Source organism: Suncus etruscus, chromosome 5, assembly GCF_024139225.1.
Source record: "Suncus etruscus isolate mSunEtr1 chromosome 5, mSunEtr1.pri.cur, whole genome shotgun sequence".
In the NCBI taxonomy this organism is placed as follows: domain Eukaryota; kingdom Metazoa; phylum Chordata; class Mammalia; order Eulipotyphla; family Soricidae; genus Suncus; species Suncus etruscus.
This window is the reverse complement of record NC_064852.1, coordinates 128508668-128530471: the sequence shown is the minus strand read 5'-3', so window position 1 is coordinate 128530471 and position 21804 is coordinate 128508668. Positions and strand designations below refer to the sequence as shown.

At 37.2% G+C, this 21804-nt stretch overlaps 1 protein-coding gene and 1 non-coding gene across 3 annotated transcripts in view; both read left to right on the top strand.

The window, feature by feature from the left end:
* The window catches only part of GLS (glutaminase), a 94540-nt gene that overhangs the window by 49686 nt on the left and 23050 nt on the right, over window positions 1-21804 (top strand). Inside the window, exons 11-15 of one of the 2 annotated variants that reach the window (XM_049773202.1) lie at window positions 300-350; window positions 5401-5577; window positions 7731-7862; window positions 9544-9636; window positions 10709-11009. In XM_049773202.1, the coding sequence (XP_049629159.1) occupies window positions 300-350; window positions 5401-5577; window positions 7731-7862; window positions 9544-9636; window positions 10709-10855 (600 nt within the window). In that variant the 3' untranslated portion in view covers window positions 10856-11009. Of the gene's footprint in view, window positions 1-299; window positions 351-5400; window positions 5578-7730; window positions 7863-9543; window positions 9637-10708; window positions 11010-21804 lie in introns of those variants that run through there. The other variant, XM_049773201.1, reaches the window with a different exon arrangement.
* On the top strand, window positions 7159-7290 carry LOC126009965 (small nucleolar RNA SNORA31). Its single transcript, XR_007496115.1, has one exon. It is a non-coding gene; the product is annotated as a small nucleolar RNA SNORA31 (small nucleolar RNA).

Below are 21804 nucleotides of genomic sequence, written 5' to 3'. Positions count from 1 at the left end.
TCCATGACATTTAAATTAAAAAAAAAATCAAGTGCTTGGGCTGGAGCGGTGGCACAAGTGGTCGGTGTCTGCCTTGCACGCGCTGACCTAGGATGGCCCGTGGTTTGTTCCCCTGGCATCCCATATGGTCTCCCAAGCCAGGAGCGATTTCTGAGCACATAGCCAGGAGTAACCCCTGAGCGTCATCAGGTGTAGCCCCCACCAAAATCAAATAGGTTGTATACATTAAAATTGTGTTTCTAAATATGATTTTCTTTTATTCTTACATTTGTAGTAATCTTTCTTTTATTTCCCCCCAGTGTTTCCCAGAAGGCACAGACATGGTTGGTATATTGGACTTCTATTTCCAGGTAATTACTTAATGGAGATAATAGTCTGTTCATAAAATCTCATGTTGCAGACTATAGTTTTATTTGAAATTGAGATGAGAGAAAATACATATTTTCTTTCCATTTATCTTTAATCTGTTTAGTCTTAAGAGTGGTCATCTTGTGAATATAACTCCAAAAATTCTTACTTTGTATTTTTTTTCTTTCTTGGTTTTTGAGCCACACCCGGTGTTGCTCAGGGGTTACTCCTGGCTAGGTGCTCAGAAATTACACCTTGTTTGGAGATTATATGGGATACCAGGGGATCGAACCGAGGTCCATCCTAGGTTAGTGCAGGCAAGCAGACACCTTACCACTTGCACCACTAATCCGGCCCTGGCTCTTAAACATTCTTCCAATTCATTGAAAGCTTTAATTCTACAAAAACATTGGATTTTTTTTTTGGGGGGGGGGGTCACACGGCAGCACTAGGGTTACTACTGGCTCCCCGCTTCTGGCTGGCTCAGGGGATCATATGGGATGTCGGGATTCGAGCCAATGACCTTCTGCATGAAAAGCAAACGCCTTGCCTCCATGCTATCTCTCCGGCCCCATATTGGCTTTTTTTTAAGGTGGCATTTTGTTTTGGGACACACCTCATGGTGCTGAGGGCTTATTCTTAGCTCTGAACTCATATCATACTAGGTGTAAGGGAATCAATCTAGGTCTGTCATGTGCAAGGCAGGTGTACTACTGTACTATTTATTGTGCCAACCCTACAAAATGTTAAGTGTCAAATGTAATTTTAGTCCTTATTTATTTAGTCCTTATAAAATGAACTCTATTTATTAGCTTTTAAATTCATTTCTGAAGTGTCTCATGCTAGATTTTGCCATAATTTAGCTTATTAGGCAAAGAGTAGGGATTGTTCCTGTATAATCTCTGGTATAGAAGTCAATTTAAGATAAGATAACCTTGGGGCCAATGATAGCCTATGGCCTTTGCCTTGCATGCACAGATCCAAGGTTTTCGTGGTCCGTTGAACACCATCAGGAGGAATGAGAACTGCTGGGTGTGGCAAAAAAAAAAAGTAGACTTCTTGACCCATCCCTTTTGTTTCCTGGTATTTTCAGTTCAGTTAATTCTTACAGATTCTAAAACTTAAATACAACAAATTTATTGTTTATTTCTGGTATACATTTGCCCCATGTCTTTTGAAGTTGCTTTATTCTATTTTATTTTATTTTATTTTTGTTCGTTTTTTTTCGGGCCAAACCTTGCAAATGTTCAGGGGTTGCCCCTGGCTCTGCACTCAGGAATTAAAACAGAGAGGTGTGACCATATTGGATGCTGGTTATTGAGCCTGGATTGCCTGTGTGAAACTAGCTCTCTGAATTTTTTAATAATTTAAATATGAATAAGGAAGGTGGTGATTAAATAGGGTTTTGGTTGGTTTGATTTGGTTTTTGGATCTCTCCTATCTGTACTCAGGGGTTACCCAAAAATAAAAATATATACCCAAAACAACTATAATATTTGAGGAATCAGTAGGAATCAGTAAATGTTTTTCAATATTTATTGCTAAAGAAAAACTGTAAACTGGCAACAACAGGTAATCAGGCTAAATCACAAAGGTTAAAATCCTTCAAAACTGGATTCCTCCCCATCCTCCTCATTTGTATGTTCAAACAGAGCTTTAGCTGTATCTTATGTGAGGGCATCAGCATAGACCTTGTCATCATTACTGAGTTCGCAGATATCATCAACTGCTCTCTGTCTCATACAAAGCTCAGAATATTGAGGGTTAAATAGTACAGTGGCATCCAGTTCAGTTCAGCCTCCTACCTCTTCAGCTCAGCCGAGAATTGTTGACTGAGCTGAAGCACCGCCCCTCCAGCATTTGGCTTGAGACTACAGGCATTTGATTTGGTTCCCGCCCACCGATTCAAATAATCTGTTGACCCCAAGTGTAAGATGAGTTCAGGTTTTTGGCATAAATTTTGTGCCGGAAAAACTCCGCTTAAACTCGAGTATATATGGTAGGTCACAGTTTCCGCTTGTGCAAAGTGAGCCTTAGTTACATTACCTTTATTGTATAGTTACATTCCTTTATTCCTTTTATCACTTTGACTATATAAAATTGCTTTTAAATCGTTATGTGAAGTACAGTCATGGATTTTATCTACAAGTCAACTTATTTATTGACATGTTATTCACATGAACTTCTGTATTATCTTTTCTCCACCCTCATTGTTGTATGCATATTTAACTTTCACTACTATTAATCTGAAATCTCTACCCTTAAGGAAAGGGGTACCTCCATGCTATCTCTCCAACCCCAGGATATATATAATTTGGGGGGAGGGTCACACCCAACAGCGCTCAGGGGTTTCTCCTGGCTCTACGCTCAGAAATCGCTTTTGGCAGGCACAGGGAACCATATGGGATGCTGGGATTCAAACCACCATCCTTCTGCATGAAAGGCAAATGCTCTACCTCCATGCTATCTGTCCAGCTCAAGGAAAAATCTTTACTCTCAGCGAAGCCTTACTATTTTGGAGAATATGAATAATTGAACAACCATCAGGGTATCAGAATATTTTTAAATTGGATCTGTCTAATTTTTGGATATATATACCTTATCAGCAAAATTGTAATTAATACTAAGTAATATTAGGAAGAGATTGCTGGAATTTAAGTTTGACTTCTATAAAGTTTTTCATAATCTCAATTTTAGGTCTCTGCCGTCTGAGCCAGTATATTAAGTAGATTCTGTAGTTTTGAAGAAACAGGCAAAAGTCAAAGCTAATTACATTTTTTTTCTTAGCAAGAAGAATCCTTATTGATTCCAAATGTTTGCCCTTTTTTCAGCGTTTTTGTTCATTTTAATGAAAAATTAAATATAATTAACACAAATTAGTAAATTAATCAATAGTCAATTTATAAATTAATGCAGATCAGTAAATCTTTGGCATATACTTTTTAAAACATTCTCTAAAAAATTGGGATTTTTTTCAATAATTTTTATTTTGATCAAAGTGGATTACAAATCTTCACAGTAATATTTTAGGTACATAGTAACATTTAATCGGGAATTCCCACCACCAATGTTGACCTCCCTCCACTCGTGTTCCTAGCATGCATCCCATATCCCTCTCCTTTGCTCCCCGGGCTGCTAGTATAAGTGGATTCCTCTGTGTTTTAGATTGGGTATCTATTCTTTTGTAGTTGGCTTTGGATTTGGTACCTAAGTCTTCATTTTTTTCTTTCCTTTTTTTTTTTTTTGGTTTGTTTGGTTTTGGTTTTGGGTCATACCCGGCAGCGCTCAGGGGTTATTTCTGGCTCTACGCTCAGAAATCGCTCCTTGTAGGCTCGGGGAGCCATATGGGATGCCGGGATTCAAACCACTGACCTTCTGCATGCAAGGCAAATGACTTACCTCCATGCTATCTCTCCGGCCCCCATTTTTTATCTCTACTCAATGTTCATACTACTGTTTGGTCTTGGTACCTTCTATTATTTCCCCCTCAATTTGTGAGGTGGAACAAGATAATTCAAGTGATGTGGTTCTGTTTGAAGGAAAGAGAAAAATAGGGAGGGGTAAAAATCAAACACTAGAGCCTATAAATATCAATTTAAGAGAAGAAAGGGAAAGAAACACAAAACACACACACACACACACACACACACACACACACACACAACCACCAAAAAACACCTTTTGAATTTGGAAGTGAGTGAGAATAGTTTGAAAGTTGAGGGATATAAGGGCTGGAACATACTGAGTAGGTTATTTGCCTTGCTTGTGGCTGGTCCAGGTTCAATCCTAAGCATCCCAAATGGTCACCCGATCCTGCCAAGAGTGATTTCTGAGTACAGAATCAGGATTAACCCCTGAGGGTTGGTGGGTATGGCCCAAATTCAAAAGTAAAAAGGAAAATTCTAGGGCTTTGTCTTCATCCTCTTGACCACCTTCTCTCCCACTGTTCTATTTTCCCTTAAATTTAAAAACTTAGTGTGCTATGTGTTAGAACATTAGGTTTCTAAAACTCAACAACTCAATAACTTTGTAAATCACAGTTATTTAGAAAACTGTAGAATAAGTATAAAAGCCTCATACAGCATACTTAAAATGTTTTTATAGAAATTAATCTTAGTATATCCAGCAACCATGTACCCATTAAATATTTGAATGTTAATAAGTAGAAGTTAACATTTGGTTTGGACAGAAAGAACAAACAGTTAAGAGTAGTTTTTTCTTTTCCCTTTGTATGTTGCCATATGGTGATGCTGAATTTTGTTCCAGGTGTAATGTCAGACAGTATGGTCCATATTTCTTGAAGTAATTTCTTCTCGTATATTGACTGTTACTTAATCACAAAATATAGCTCTTTCCCCCATTGTTAAACAAATATATCCTACTTGGGGCAGAGAGATAGCACAGCCATAGGGTATTTGCCTTGTTTGCGGCTGACCTGGGACAGACCCTGGTTTGATTCCTGATATCCCATGTGATCCTCTGAGCCTGCCAGGATTAATCCTTGAGCGTGCTGGGTGTGTCCCCAAAACAAGAAAATATATCCTACAGAAGTAGTAACTTTGAATATCACATGAGGCCATTATAAATCTTTAGTTCTGGGGCCAGCGAGGTGGCGCTAGAGGTAAGATGTCTGCCTTGCAAGCGCTAGCCAAGAAAGGATTGCGGTTCGATCCCCCAGCGTCCCATATGGTCCCCCCAAGCCAGGGGCAATTTCTGAGTGCTTAGCCAGGAGTAACCCCTGAGCATCAAACGGGTGTGGCCCAAACCCCCCCCCCAAAAATCTTTAGTTCTGCCATTAGAGTGAATCCTGCAAATCAGGATAAATTTTATAAAGGAGGTAGAACTTTAAATCAAAATCTTTTAAGTACCATAAAATTACATTAAAATAATCCTTTGGAAAAAAGATTCTGATTTGTATGGAATACTAAATAAGTTATTTTTTAAAGAATGTTAAGAAAAAAAGTTAATGAAAATAAAAATAAAAAATAATGTTTAATAAAAATAAACCTATAAACTGTGAGCCAAAATTTTCAGTTTTTTTCCCCCCTCTAGCTATGCTCCATCGAAGTAACATGCGAATCAGCTAGCGTGATGGCTGCAACGCTGGCCAATGGTGGGTTTTGTCCAATTACTGGTGAAAGAGTACTAAGTCCTGAAGCTGTTCGAAATACACTGAGTTTGATGCATTCCTGTGGCATGTATGATTTCTCTGGGCAGTTTGCTTTTCATGTAAGTACTTGTTTAATTTGAGGGTGGGTGTTGCTACTCTGGTTCTCCTAAAAATGCGGTTTGAGATTTGCCTAGAAAGCTGTACAGTAAATTTTGGAGAGAGGCTTGTTTTCGGGGTTTATTTTAATATAGAATTAAGCAGCCTACAAGATGTCTATAAGAAATTTAATTTCTAGAACTACATCACTTCTACTTAGGCATTCCAGTCAGGAGGTTAGAATACATGTCTCTATTTTTAGTGCTGATATTTAGAGCTGTCATAATTACCATCAGGATTCTTTACATTCAGTGAAACTGAGTGTATAATTATGATCCTTAATGGTTTGGATTGAAGCCATAGAAAATTTAAAAAAGTAGAAAGTGGCAAATTACACTTTCATGTTTACTACATATAGTCTATATGACTATTTCATTCTAGATGGGCTGGAGAGATAGCACAGCAGTAGGGCATTTTCCTAGCAAGCGGCCGACCCAGGACTGACGGTGTTTCGATTCCCAGCATCCCAGAGGTCCCCTGAGCCTGCCAGGAGTGGTTTTTGAGCGCAGAGCCAGGAGTAACCTAAAAACCAATAAAGTAAATAAAAGTAAAAACTGACAAATTACCAATGTTGAGCTGTAATACCCTAAACTGGGTTTATTTTAAAATAGTCACATTTAATATTACATCTACTTCAGTAATTCCCAACATATGACAAATCTTACCTATCTTTATATCTATTTGCCCCACCTGGCAGGCTTGGGGGACCATATGGGATCCATCCTGGGTTGGCCACATGCAAGGCAGACACCCTACCGTTCCACCTTTAATTCAATCTGAAATAAGGTTTATTGGAGAGGGAGGGAGTAGAGGTCTTCCCTTGTGAAATTAAAGTATCTTTTTTTTTTTTGTTTTTTTGTTTTTTTGTTTTTGGGTCACACCCGGCAGCACTCAGGGGTTACTCCTGGCTTCATGCTCAGAAATCGCTCCTGGCTGACTTGGGGGACCATATGGGACGCCGGGATTCGAACCAATGACCTTCTGCATGAAAGGCAAATGCCTTACCCTCCATGCTATCTCTCCGTATCTTTTATCATTTTCAAAATTTGAATACTATAAATGTCAGTGTTTTGAAAAGATTGATTTGGATCATGTCCTTGTCTTTTATTTCTTAGATGTTCTCTGACAGGTTCTTTTGAGGGTGGGGGGAACGGAGATTTGTGCCACACCTGGCAGTGCTCAGGGGTTTCTCCTGGCTTTGTGTTCAGGAGGGTCATTCCTGGTGGTGCTCACGGGGAACCATACCTGGGTTGTCAATGTACAAGGCAAAGGCCCTATCCCCAAAGTGCTATCGCTTCAGTCTCTGTTTAAAAATAATTATTTTATATATAGTGAAAAAGTTTGATGCTGGGCCAGAGAAATAGCACAGCAGTGTTTGCCTTGCAAGCAGCCGACCCAGGACTTAAGGTGGTTGGTTCGAATCCCGGTGTCCCATATGGTCCCCTGTGCCTGCCAGGAGCTATTTCTGAGCAGACAGCCAGGAGTAACCCCTGAGCGCCGCTGGGTGTGGCCCAAAAACCAAAAAAAAAAAAAAAAAAAAAAGTTGGCATCTATTTGACAAACCTGCAGCAGTTGTTTATCTGCTGCCTTGGTTCACTACAGATGCAAGAAAAAGAAGTCCCTGCGCTTTCTGCCTGTCTGATGTGGCAGCCCAGATTGAAGGAGGGAATACAGGAGGAAGAAATGGAAATAGAAAAAAATAGTTTTGGAAATAAACTTCCTACTTCGAAACATTTATATATTATAGAACAATTAGAAATACCATAAAAAGAATAAAGTAAAATCATACATACCGTCACATTTTAGATGTGCTCTATCTAATCTGATTCTTTCAAGTATACCTTTTCATTTCATCTATACTTAAGAATTTATTTTATGTAATTTAATATATAATAAACATAGCAATAAATATCACATGAATATGTCACAATATGTTAGCATACTACCATATTTTAGATGGTACTATAATTTCAAATGACCATTTTTCAAGCCAGTTTCTTATTGTTGGGCATAACATTTTCTTTTTTTTTTTTTTTTTTTTTTTTTTTTTTTTTTTTTCTTAACATTTTCTTATTTTAAAGTGTTAACGTGATTGTCACTTTTGAAAAATTCTCAGGTTGGTCTTCCTGCAAAATCTGGAGTTGCAGGGGGCATTCTTCTGGTGGTTCCCAATGTCATGGGCATGATGTGTTGGTCTCCTCCTCTGGACAAAATGGGCAACAGTGTTAAAGGAATTCACTTCTGTCATGTAAGCATATATTTCTTTTTAATTCTTTACTAAAGCATCATATTTACAAAGTTATTCATAGTCAGATGTGCTCCAACAGCCATCCCACTACTAGGGTCTTTTTTTCTCCTTGGGCTTTCAGGCTACATCCTGCCCTCTCCCCCTTTGCAGCCTGCAATGATGTTTGGTTGTGAAGTTTGAACTGTTTTCTTCAGCGTTTTTAGCTCTGTACAGCATATTTTCTTTCCACACCAGGCGGTTCTCAGGGATTACTCCTGGCTCTGCTCAGAAATCTTTCCTGGCAGGTTCAGGGGACAATATGGGATGTCAGGGGTTGATCCCGGTTCGTCTGGGTTGGCTGCGTGTAAGGGAAAGGCCCTACCATAGTGCTGTCATGTCACTCTAGCGTCTAAACATATTTTATTAATGGAAATGATCATAAGGGATGTTGAGCCATTCTCCAGTTGTAGTTCTGTTGGGTTTTGTTTACCACTTTTTGTGTTAAATAGATTACTGACCACCTTAAAGGAAAATGTTCTGCTAAATAGCTCCCATATAATCGGTCTAAGAAAATTTCATCCATTTAGGTTTTTTTTATTTATCTTTACATTTTTCTAAAGTGCAATTAGTTTTTAGTTTCTAAAAGCTCCACAAATTCTAATAAATTTAGAGAAGTATTTCAAAGCCATCATAAGTAATTAGAATAAAATAGTTATTATGTCTTTGTGGGGGCCCACACTTAGTGGTATCTCAGAACTTATTCCTCTCCTGGCAGTACTCAAGGGGACTGTATGGGGTGGCACGGATCCAGGGTAGGTTTGCTGTGTACATGATAGGCACCCTATCTACTGTACTGCCTACCTGCGTCATTTTTGTTATTTTGGTTTGGGGCCTCTTCTCTGGTGCTCAAGGGTTACTCCTGTCTCTGCACTCAGTAATCATTCTTGGTGGGCTCGGGGAATTTCATGGGATGCCATTGGGGATTTAATCTACTTGCAAGACAAGCAGCCTACCTACTCTGCTATCTTTCCAGCTCCGTTGGCTCATCTTTAGTCTCCTCAGTACAATATCCGAATCCAGATGGTTCAGGATTTTTACTTTATTAATTAAAAAAAATTAACACTGCTATCTAAACTTTTTGTAGCTTTTGACTAGTTCAATACTTCGTATTTTTATTCAAATTTACAGCTTTTTTTTTTTTCTATTTGCATTTACTGCTTCGTGGGAGCAGAGTTAGTGCTGTGGGTAATAACACTTGCCTGGGTTTGAGGTCCATCATTCTGTAGGTCCTCCAAACACCATTTGGAGTGATTCTGAACACAGCCTTGTTGAGTACCATTGAATGTTGCCCCCAAACTAAAAAATATTTAATCTGATTAATTTTTAATTAAAATGTCTATAGATTATAACTTATCACATAATATTTTTGTGGTATTCAGTAAAATTCTTACATGTATACATATTATATAAGAAAATAGAGGTTAGATCCTTGGAATAGAGTTCTATGATCAAGTTAGAATCATTTGTATCCATATGTTACCCTAATTTCAGTCCTCTCACTGCTTTGAGCTGTTTTACTGAGAATAGTGATTCTTTGCATGTTGTTGTAAAGTTGGATAGATAAATAAATATAACATGCTGAAATAGTAAAGAACAATAGCAAGTGAAAAGCCAATTTCTTATATCTGTTGTTTATTTACAGGATCTTGTATCTCTGTGTAATTTCCATAACTATGATAATTTGAGACATTTTGCCAAAAAGCTTGATCCTCGAAGAGAAGGTGGTGATCAAAGGGTAAGCAAATTTAGATAATTATGCCATTTTAAGTGAAAGTGATTCATTTATTTTAAGTAAAATTTAGATTATTAGTGGCCTCACATCTTTGCATATCACAAATGTTTGTGAATGAATTGTTGACATTTTCATCCTGGACCATATAAAACGTTAAATATTTGATTTAAATTGATTAGCATGGCTGCAGGATTCCCCTTTCACCATTTTTAAAGCAATATTCATAAAGATTCTATTGAAGTCATATTTGACAGTGCTACAAGCTATAAGAAAGCTGTTTCGCTTTTAGTATTTGTTCAGTTAAAACCTTAAATTTTGTTATCAAAGGATCGATTTATAATTGTGAGAGATCCTACAATTTCTTTCTTTTTTTTGTTTGTTTTTTTGTTTTTTTCGGCCACACCCGTTAGATGCTCAGGGGTTATTCCTGGCTAAGCGCTCAGAAATTGCCCCTGGCTTGGGGAGGACCATATGGGACGCCAGAGGATCGAACCATGGTCCTTCCTTGGCTAGCGCCATCTCGCCGGCCCCTAAGAGCCTACAATTTCTTGTAATTCTCTAAGGTACTATAGATGAAATGTTTCTATAATATATAGTGTAGTTTTCTTGACTTTATACAATATTATATGATTTATCATTCAGCTTTAATATTTTAGTATTATTGTGAATATAAATTTTAAAATAATTGATTTTAAGAAAATAGCTAAAGTTGGTAATTCACACATCTTTTTCCTACTGAACTAAGTTCATCTGACTTTAAGTTTCTATTAAATTCCTTGCATTCTATATGGTAAAATGTCCTTATTATACCTAAAGCTAATATCAAACACTTATGGTTTAATACATAATATTTCATCATTAATGTTGATCAAATTAAATTTTAGCAATATTATGAGACTTAATAAAATATATAATAAACTTCCATGAGAACCAATGTGACTGCAAAACATCAAATGGTGGTGGGTGAAAATGTTAACAGATTTCCATAACATTCATCGAAAAATACCATTTTATAGCTTGGACCTTTCTTCACTCAAGTGCACTAATAAATTATGTATGTTGCTTGAACAACTAGCATTCCTTTGGACCCTTGGACTATGAAAGTCTCCAACAAGAACTTGCTTTAAAAGAGACAGTATGGAAAAAAGTTTCACCTGAGTCAAATGAGGACATCTCTACAACTGTAGTATATAGAATGGAAAGTCTGGGAGAGAAAAGCTAAAGAAATGAGTTTTAGTTTCAGAATGTTATTCATTTAACGTTTAAAACATCTTCAGGTTTTTTTTCTTTTTGCCTACTTTAAATATTTATTTGAGCTTTTTGTGTGTTTTTTTTTTTTTTATTGTTGGGTGCTAGAGCCATAATGCTTTTTTTCTTTCTTTTAATCTTTATATAAAGATACTAGATTGAAAAGTGGATTTGTCAGTCTTTATAAGAAATATTTATAAGTAAATAAAGCAGACTTGCTTTATTTTTAGAAACAAAGGAAAATTCTTTTAAATTTTTTATGGTGTATAAATTGTAAACATACAGTCAGATATTTTCATTTTAAAATAGTACCGGAAAGTTGTGATTGGTTCTGAAAACCCAGAACTTGAACTCATCAATTTTGCTGCCTTTCTTTTTGTTTTTTTTAAAACTGACGTGTCTGTAGTGGTAATAAAAGTATGTATATGCTGAGTGCAAAACAAAATGCAAAATAATGAATTATAAGCAGCTTATAAAATTAACCTATTTTTACATTTTATGCCACTTTCAGTGATTGGCTTTAAATTTTTTAAAATTTATTTAAAATTTTATCAAACACTTGAAAATTGTGTTTGATTTAATTCTGCAACTTTTATGCTTTTTCAGAATTGTCATATACAGGAGTGTCATATTATTCCAGCCAAAGAATGTGGGATGTAAGATAACATCTTTCACTGTTGTAAAAGCTAGAATGGTTACTTAGAAATGACAGTCATTATCTCAAGTAAAATGTTTACCATAACATATATTCATATTTATTCACGCAACTTTATCTGTTACATATACATATAAATGGTGAGTTTTTCCACAATATTTTCCTATAATTTTACAAATGCTAATGAATCTTCTATGATTCATTACACTATCTCATAGAATTTTCTAATAGTTCATTGGGAATAAATTTGATCTGAAGGTAGTAAGTATATATCCGGATCCTTTTCTTCAGTTATAAAAATGCATATTGAGAATCAACCTATTTTTAAAAGAAGGACTCTAAAGTTCCTATACTACTTGATTTTAAACTTTTCACAGTGTTTAAAGTATGTCTTGACATTATAATTGTAAAATTTTGTAGGACCTATTCACAATTTTTTCCTTCCTGCATATACCTCTCAGGTTCTTTCCACCTACTCCAAACCTAAAACCTCATTCCCTACATTTTCTAGGTTGGTGGTTTGTTGTTTTTTTCTCCAGAGTGACAGGAGTAAGATATAGAAGGAGAGCTAGAAAGTTCCTTAACGTAATGGCTTATATATAGATGGATATAGGAAAATAAGTGAGTTTAAAATATACATATAGACATCTTGATCAGATTCTTCAGTTTGGAAACTTTTTAATGGAAAAGCTGAAGAAGACTTTTTGACTAAATTAAGTATTAAACTTATATGGCATTACTTTTAGAGATTTTTTTTTTTACCCAAGTATTTGATGGTTACTTGAGTTTACACATCCTAAGTGGACTCTGCAAGTTTGACTTATTACAGGAGAAGTGGTTCATAGGTCTCCTTTTTGTCATACCTTTGAATAGTGTTTGTGTTCGTTTCACCAACACCATTTATATTTTGGGAAACTGAATGCCTTAACTGATGGTTTTTATAAAGTCCTCTTATTTACCATCCTCTGCTAAGTTCTTACATTTTGATATTCTTACATTTGGAGGCATTTGTAGTCCATAAAATGTGATTCTTCATATTGTGTTCTTATTTGAATAGATCTGAAAATTTTTATTTTATGGCATGTTGATAAACCTTAAATTCATAGTTATCAACCACACTTGACTATCAACTGTGTTTGTGGAACTTTTTCTAAGGTATTAACATGGAAAAAATTTTTGGGAAGGTATAGATGGAAAAAGGAAAGGAAATGCTGTGAATAGGCCCCAAAATTTAATTGAAAAAAAGAAAGGAAAGTCATTGCCAGATTTAAAGGGCATTGTTTTTGTTCCTTTAGTATTTTTGGCACCTTTTAAAATAAAGTTCTTGAAAAGTACTCAGTAGTATTGGATTTAATGTTTCTTATCATTACTGATTCTTGATATTCAAGCATTTAGAAGTTAGCATATTTGTTTTTTGTTTTATCATCATTAACATTTCATTTGAAATGCATATTCTTTCTGAAATATTTTATTTTAGCATAAATGTTATGCATTTTATCTTAGTGTTTGGATAAAAACATTTATGTTATTTAGCTTTCATTTGCTATGTATATTTAATAATGTATCTTTTATTTTGCAGTATGCGTACTTTTTGTATTGTATAATAAATTTATTTTAATCTGATTTTATTGTTTTATTTTTTTTAATAACAAACAATTCTAGTATTTTTACTTAAACGAAATAATTGGGATTCTCACTTAGGTATTTTTCTTTATGAAAGTACTATTAAAATGCTTTTCTATTTCTTATTTTGAGTTTGCTGAGGAAAAGACCTGGGGTACTCAAAGGAATTTAATATGGTGCTTTCTTTCAGCTCAGTATTTAAACTCTAGTGTTGATGAGATGAGGAAGGACATTTTCCTATTGGTTGTATTAGAATTTGAATAAAGATTATCTCCCAGTATATTGTTGTTTTTCATTTGACAATTAATGAAAAACACTATGAATACCCTATTTGCACTTTCTGCTTTGGGGAAAGGATATTACTGGTATTACTAATTATAAGTAGCTATTGTGTAGAGAGTAGGGAAACATTGCTAAATCATATAAAGACTTAAAATAATGTTCTTGCATAGATTTATCAGTCTAAGTGGGATTTATGTTGAGAAGTAAGATAGAAATTCACCAATTCCTTTTCAAGGACTTGTAATTTGTAGAAGGAATTAAGTGTATTTTAACAAGGTCCAAATTTGGTTTTCTGAAGACTTTTTTAAATTTGTTTTGTTTTTTTGAGGGGGAGGTTTGTGTCACACTCAGTAGCACTCAGGTTACTTACTCCTGGCTCTGCACTCAGAAATTGCTCCTGGCAGGCTTGGGGGGACTATGGGATGTTGGAATTCGAACCCATAGTCTGTCCTGGACTTGCTGCATGCAAGGCAAACACCCTACACTGTGCTGTCTTTCCAGTCCACACTTTTTTTAAATTCATGTAGGTAAAATGCAGTATTTTTGTTTTATTAAATTTCTTATTCAGATATTCCAAATATCTTACACAATTTTTTAAAACTTTTAAATATGATTGCCTTTTTTTTTTTCTTTTTTTTGGTTGGGTTATTTTTGTTCTGGTATTTGGGTCACACCCAGTGTTGCTCAAGGGTTACTCCTGGCTCTTCGCTCATGAAATTGCTCCAGGCAGCCAGGGGGGACCATATGGGATGCCAGCATTCTATCCATCATCAGTCCTGTATTGGTTGCATACAAGGCAAATGCCCTATCACTGTTACTAATAGAAATTGATATTGATCTTTCAGGTTTTATTTTGGGGGAGATGGCCATACGTGTCAATGTTCAGGGCTTACTCTTATTCCTGGCACACTGCTCGGAGGCCATATGGGATTGAACTCTGCTCTGCCATATGTAAGGCAGGCACCCTACCTGTTCTGATACATCAATTTCTTTGGGCCTGTAACTTATCCCTTCTCTCCCTGATCCTGGCATCTGGGATATATTTTTTAGTGACTTGATTTCTGCTTTACTGCTCCATTTTCTATTGAACATAATTATTTAGCTTTATATTCTTCGATTATATTATGTTATATATGCAATTTACATATAATTTGCTTTTAAAATCTTGAGTTTTTTTAATTCATTTTTGATATTGATGAAAGAATCTATTTATGGCTTATTTCACCTCACTAGTTTGCTTATGTTTAGGTACCACTATAGACAGATCTGTTGTCACAGTAACTCTACAATTTAGTGCTACAAAGATACTCCTAGGACATTGGGTTTGAAAAGCAGTATATAAGCTAAGGCATGCTTATAAAGTCCTTACTTCGTAAGTGTAAGGTACAGTAAACAATAGATCACAACACCAAGCCATAATTTACCACAGTTCCAATGAGGTTGATTATACTTGCATAGCTTCTGGATTTGTTGTTGACCTTAATATGACAGTATAGGTTTTCACAGCTCTATGTATGTAGAAGGAACCACTATTTCAGACTAAGGTCAATCGCCTGATACATATATTGTGGGTTATAGCATGTATAGACGATGCTTGGTTATCTACCAAAGTTTGGTTCCAGAAATCCCAACAGATAACAATCTGCGAGCAATTGAGTTCCTTGTATAACATACATGCATCCAGGATTAAGTCAACTCTAGGCTTAGATCACTTAAAATGCCAAATACATTGTAAATGTACTCAGGGAACAATGACAGGACAAAATCTGTACATGCTCAGTTCTTGAAACCTTCCTCATGGGTCAGCTTTCTTACCACATAAAAGACATTTTCAGCCACCTATTTGTTGGATCCAAAGGCATAAAATCTGGCCAATGGTCTGTTGATCTTCCTGTTCATAAGAATTATTTGTTTTGTTTAGTTTTGGGGTCACACCCGGCAGCGGTCAGGGGTCATTCCTTGCTCTATGCTCAGAAATCACTCCTGGCAGGCTCAGGGGACCATATGGGGTACCGGGATTTGAACCGATGACCTCCTGCATGAGAGGCAAATGCCTTACCTCCATGATATCTCTCCGGCCCCTCATAAGAATTCTTAATACTTGTGCTGAGCTACAATACGTAAGATGCAACTTTTTGCTTGTGTGGTGCTGTTTTGTTTTCATACTCAATGTCATTATTGTAAGGGTTAGTGAGTGACATAATATTGGTGGAAAAGATAAAAGACGGAAACATCAAATTTCTTATGAAGGTTTATTTTAAAGCATTTGCAAAAATTTCTGTAAGGGTCATATTTAATTTAATAATGTACTCTAAAAGGTTTACATACAGTTTTATTTACCTTATTGTACATCGAAGAGTCAAATTTACTGTTCATCTTATAAAATGTGGTCTATTTTTCAAATGGCTTTAAAAATACTGTAATGTATTTTTGTGGGTAGGGCTGGCTTTTGAGGTGATACTGAGGAGCCCTGAGGCCCATTTTAGAATAGCTTGCTTAGGCCCTCTGGTACAGTGCTTCTCTGGGCCTGCTTGTGACAGAGAGCACCGCGGTCATAACTAGCCATGGTCAGTAGGCCATGTGGCGCTGGTCATGCACCTCCTGCCAGACTGGCTCCTGACCCTGGAAAGCGTTTTGTAAATTTTGTAAAGTGACTTGAGTTCTGTTTTTCCTGCTTCTCTATTTTTTATTGATGATAGTACTCAGCTTTATATAATAAAATCAAGCCCATGTTGAAGTGGCAGTTGAAGATCTATTTTGGCTCACACCTCAGATATTAACATAGATTTTTCACATAGACTTTAGTCAGAGATTGAAGGCAAAATGCTATATGAACACATACACGTTTAAGTAAATCAAGTTCAACCACTTATTTATTTCAAGTTAAAACACTTTCATTATCTTGTTGAAAACAATCCAATTCTCAGATAAGACTTTATCAGTAGGCTTTTGCTGTTGAAAGGAATCTTAGCTGAACTACTGTGACGCTTGTTAACATACTGCATTTGTGATCATGATTTCTATATTACTTAGTAACTTCACTTCAGGAACCCTGTTAAAATTTCAGTTGATATTCTATAAGTACATTTTAAAAACATTTTTCAGTCTTTTTAGAGCATTAGTGTACTGTATTGCTATAAGCTTTTGTAGCTCACTAATAACATATTTTGTTATTTTGAGTCCACCAACTGGCAATATTTGGGGCTCACTCCTGTCTGGCTCTCTGCTCAGGGAACTCTGTATGGTACCAATGGTGAACCCAGGCCTGCATGCCAAGCATACTGCTGGGTTCTCTCTGACCCATAAGTTTATAAATTCTGAGAATGAAGAGCCCAGTATTTTCTTTGAATTAACTATTTAAATTTTTTATGGACAGGGTTGGGCCACACCAGCAATGTTTCAGGGTTTAATCCTTGCTTGAGATCTTTTTTTTTTTTGTTTGTTTGTTTGTTTTTGGGTCACGCCCCGGCAGCGCTCAGGGGTTATTCATGGCTCTACACTCAGACATCGCTCCAGGCAGGCTTGGATCATATGGGATGCCGGGATTCGAACCACTGTCCTTCTGCATGAAAGGCAAATGCCCTAACCCCGTGCCTTCTCTCTGGCCCCTCAAGATCACTTCTGATGGTGATTGGAAGACCGTATGGCAGCACTGGGTTTCAACCATTTTGCCTTTATGTAAGGAAGGCATATTAACATTAGCCCCCACGTATCCTCTAGCCCTTAACATTCCATTCCTAATTAAACAACAATCTCAGATCCTAAATCGGGATTATCACTCTGTGTATGTACTACATATTAATAAACAGCCTTGTTTTGAAATCACTGAGTGTCCCTGACAGACTATCAGGGATGGATGACACTGATGACTGCTAGGTAGTGACCCAAAAACTATTAAGACTTCCTTAGGTCACTTTTCTCCTCACAAGTCTGGTATTGTTCCCCAAAATTTTGATTTATAAAAGCTTGATTTTTTTTGAAAAAAAGAACTTCAGTATAAACTCTTATGCCAACTAAAACTAGAAAGATACAGTAATTATACTCATTTTAGACTGTTATATTCTAAAATCCAAATTAAAATACCCTCTAACTTTGTTAAAATTCTTTGTCCTCACTATTTTGCGAAAGTCATTCACAGATTACTAAGGAGCAATTAGAAAAGGTTCTTAGGGGGCTGGAGTTTGCCTTGCACACTGTCAAGAGTATGTCCTGTACACCACTGCGTGTGGCTCCCCTAAATAACAAGATTAAAAAGAAAATGATTTGTTTCTGGGCCACATCCAGCAGCACTCGGATTATTCCTGACTCAGCTCAGAAATCTCTCCTGACAAGCATAAGGGACCATTTGGGATACTGTGGATTGAACCTGGGTCCATCTCAGGTTGACCGTGTGCAAGGCAAATGCCAATAAATTCTTGAGGGAATGTTAGTTTATTTTCACCTAATGCTTTAAATGACTTCAAATTTAAGGTACTAATTGAAAACTTTAAAATATGTTAATATAATTTTATATTTTTGTCTGAAATAATTCCGAAATTATTATTATGTGGGCTAGAGCAGTAGCACACACAGCAGTAGGGTATGCCTTGCATGTGGCTGACCCAGGTATATATATTTATAGTACAGCAGGGTAGGGCTTTAGCCTTGCATGCAAACAGCCTGGGTTGATATCCAGTTCCTTGAGTATTGTTGGAGTGACCAAAAAATAAAAGCTTAAAAAAATCTTTAGTGTGGGCTGAAGAGAATACAGCAAGTAAGACATTTTTCTTGTATATACATAGCCAGCACAGGTTCTGTAGCTGGCACCAGACCCTGAATACCACCAAATGTAGCTCAATAACAAAAGTAAGCATTTCAAATGTTTTTTTTTTTCAATTTAGTAGAGCTTGATTTATAATTTACTTTGTGTTCAAGTTTGAACGATGTATCTGGGTCTATGCACAAAATTAAAGTTTAAATAAAAGAACTAGAAATATTCCAACTTTGAATTGCAGGAAAATCTTTTTCACACAATGAACTTTTTTTTCCTTCAGTTTTTGGGCCGTACCCATGATGCTCAAGGGTTACTCCTGGCTGTGCGCTCAGAAATAGCTCCAGGCTTGGGGGACCATATGGGTCTTGGATCAAACCGAGGTCCTTCCTGAGTCTGCCACATGCAAGGCAAATGCTCTACCACTGCGCTATCACTCCAGCCCCCTACCCAATGAACTTTTTTTTTTTTTTTTTTTTTGGTTTTTGGATCACACCCGCCAGTGCTCAGGGGTTATTCCTGGCTCCAGGCTCAGAAATTGCTCCTGGCAAGCACAGGGGACCATATGGGGCGCTGGGATTCGATGACCTCCTGCATGAAAGGCAAACACCTCCATGCTATCCGGCCCCACACAATGAACTTTCAATAAACCTCTTTGACATTATGAAGTGATTTTGTTAAGTTTCTGTGATGACTAATACTATTAACCCTCTTTAATCAACATTAAAGGATCCTAACCAGTAATAATCAACTTTAATGATAATGGCTTTTTACCTGAAAGAGAAAAATTAGAGACTGGTTTTTAGTGGTGGAAATTAGGAGGTTTCTAATTATAAACTGTTTTAACTAAAATACAGTATTAAGTAGAATTTATAGCAGTTTTTGTTTTTCTGAAGGAGCAACAAACTGCTGTTTTAAGTGAAATAATAATTTTTTGTCTCTTGTGCAATTTTATTTTACACCATCTCTGCCATGAATCAGCACTGTCTTACATGTTTTGCTTGTTGTGTTGTCCTCATATAGTAGTGCATTTACATTGTTTTTTTTAGAAACTTGGTAGCGAACTGCTTTAATAAATTCCTTATTCATCGTTATTGTGAGGTCTCAAAATTTGTATTGAAGTGATTTGAGATTTGAGGCAGATCGCTTAGCTCGTACTATATGTGGTCCCCTAGCATTGTCATGAGTTTTCCCTTAGGGGCCGGTGCCATAGTAATGTGGGTATGGGGGTGCTTGCTTTGTATGCAGTGAACCTGGGTTTCATTCCAGGCATTCTGTATAGTCCCCAAGCACCACCTGAAGTAATTACTGAGCACAGAGCCAGGAGTAACCCTAATAATCCTTAGGTATGATCTCTATAAAAAAAAAGTTCTCCCAGACTTCAGAGCCAGGAGCCCTTAGCACAGCTGGTGTGACCTCAACCCCTGCCCCCACAAATTAGGATCTAAGGTAGGGCTGGGAGATAATGAAGGTTAGAGGCCTGTCATGCACCTCACTTTGTTTTGTTCCCATCACCATATGCTGTGCCCTGAGCAGTGAGTGCTTGGATGAATCTCTGCATTTCTTCCAACCCCAACCCAAAAAAGTTCTCACCTCTCTGTTCAAGTTTTTTTTAATTCTTTTTAATGTGTGTATTGTGGTTGACAATGTTGTTCAAGGGTAGGGCTTCATCTATACCAGTGGTCGGCAAGCTCGCAAGCCACGGTTCGTGAGTCACATGCGGCTCTTTACACTGTTTAATTTGGCTCTTCTGTGTGCTGGGCGTCCGCTCCAGGAGCCAGGACTTCTGCTCCTAGCCTCTGTCAGTGCACGCCCTGTGTGGCTCTCAAAATAAATTTCAATCGTGGTTTTGGCAAGATTTGGTTCAGTTGAAAAAAAAGGTGCCACCACTGATTATAGCATATTCCAGTGCCACAACCTCCACCCCACCCCCATCCATGTAAGCTCGGTCGTAGATCAATTCTCAGGCTCCTTTGACTTTGGTCATTACTTCCCGCCTCTATTTCTTTTTATTCCATATATGAAGCATCAATCCCTCTCCTGACTCAACTCACTACATGATACTCTCCAGCAAAAGATGGAGTGAGAACAGCAGGTAGGGTGCTTGCTTGCATTACACTTGGATCATGATTCACTTTCTGCCTGGCATCCCAAAGGGTTCCCCACTGAGCACGTAACAAGTAATTCCTGAGCTCAGATTTAGGATTAACCCCCTGAACACTGCCTGTTGTGTCCCACAACCCATCCAAAAAAAAAAAATCTTATGTATTCGTTGCATTTCGCCCTTAGGATGGGCTTGGATGGAGAAGGATAGAGGCCATTATTCTTAGGTCATGGCCACGTGGCTTCATCCCCCATCAACAGGAGGGTCTGGGGTCCAGGAAAGCGATGGGTCTTGAACTCACTCATAGGCAGGCTTCAGGAAGCATCAACTTTATTCATGCCCTATCCACCACATGTGTGGCCTATATCATAACCTTTTAAGCATTCAGCCATTAGCTAGCCCTGCATCTTAACTCCTTTCAGCCATCTTCCCTTTGACCTCCATGCTGGCAAAAGACCAAAAGGCCCTAATCCCCTCTGGTCAAAGCCTTATCTACCTTTTCCAAGACCCCTCCCAGGAAATGGGCGAGGTCTTGCAGGTAAGGTCAAGTTACCTAGGAAGAATTGGGGCGGGGGGGGGGGGGGGGGGGGATGAGGCTTACATATATTCCTAAGCATTAAGAATAAATTATTGTTAGTACTAAAAACTAATGTTTTTTTTTTGGGGGGGGGGGCATACTGTGACGCTCAGGGGTTACTCTGGCTATGCACTACGAAATTGCTCCTGGCTTTGGAGGGACCATATGGGACATGCGGGGGATAGAACCAAGATCCATTCTGGATCATTGTGTGCAAGGCAAATGCCCTACCGCTGTACTATTGCTCAAGCCCCTAAAAGCTAATGTTTTAACTGTAAACTTCAAAATGAATTTTAAACATTTCTGTTTTCCTCTTCTGGGTGTTAAAACTCAGTTTACTAGGGCCTGGAGCATTAGCACAGCTGTGGGACATTTGCCTTGCATGCAGAGGACTCGGGACAGATCTGGGATCGATTACTGGTATCCCATATGGTCCCCCACATCTTCCAGAAGCGATTTCTGAGTGCAGAGACAGGAGTAAGCCCTAAACAATGCCCAGTGTGACCGAAAAAAAAAAAAAAAAAACCAAAAAACTAAATAGTTTACTAAACCCTGCCTATGCTCTGATTCCTTGAAAGGTATTCATAGAGCATTCAAAAGAGGAGTTTTAATTGATCCTCTTACGTATAATTGCTCCAAATTTGGAACTGCGTTTCCAGAAATGACTTACTTTTTTTTTTATCGTTTTTTTTCCCCTCTGGGGGCTACTCCTGGCTCTGCACTTAGATTACTCCTTGTGGAATTGTTTATATATATATATATATATATATATATATATATATATATATATATATATATATATATAGTGCCTGTTGAGACCTGGGTTGCCTGCATTTAAGACAAGAGCTCTACCCACTGTATACTATACCACACTACCACACTAGTCCCAGAAAATATTTCTTTGTTCACATTTGCTTTTTTTTTTTTAATTT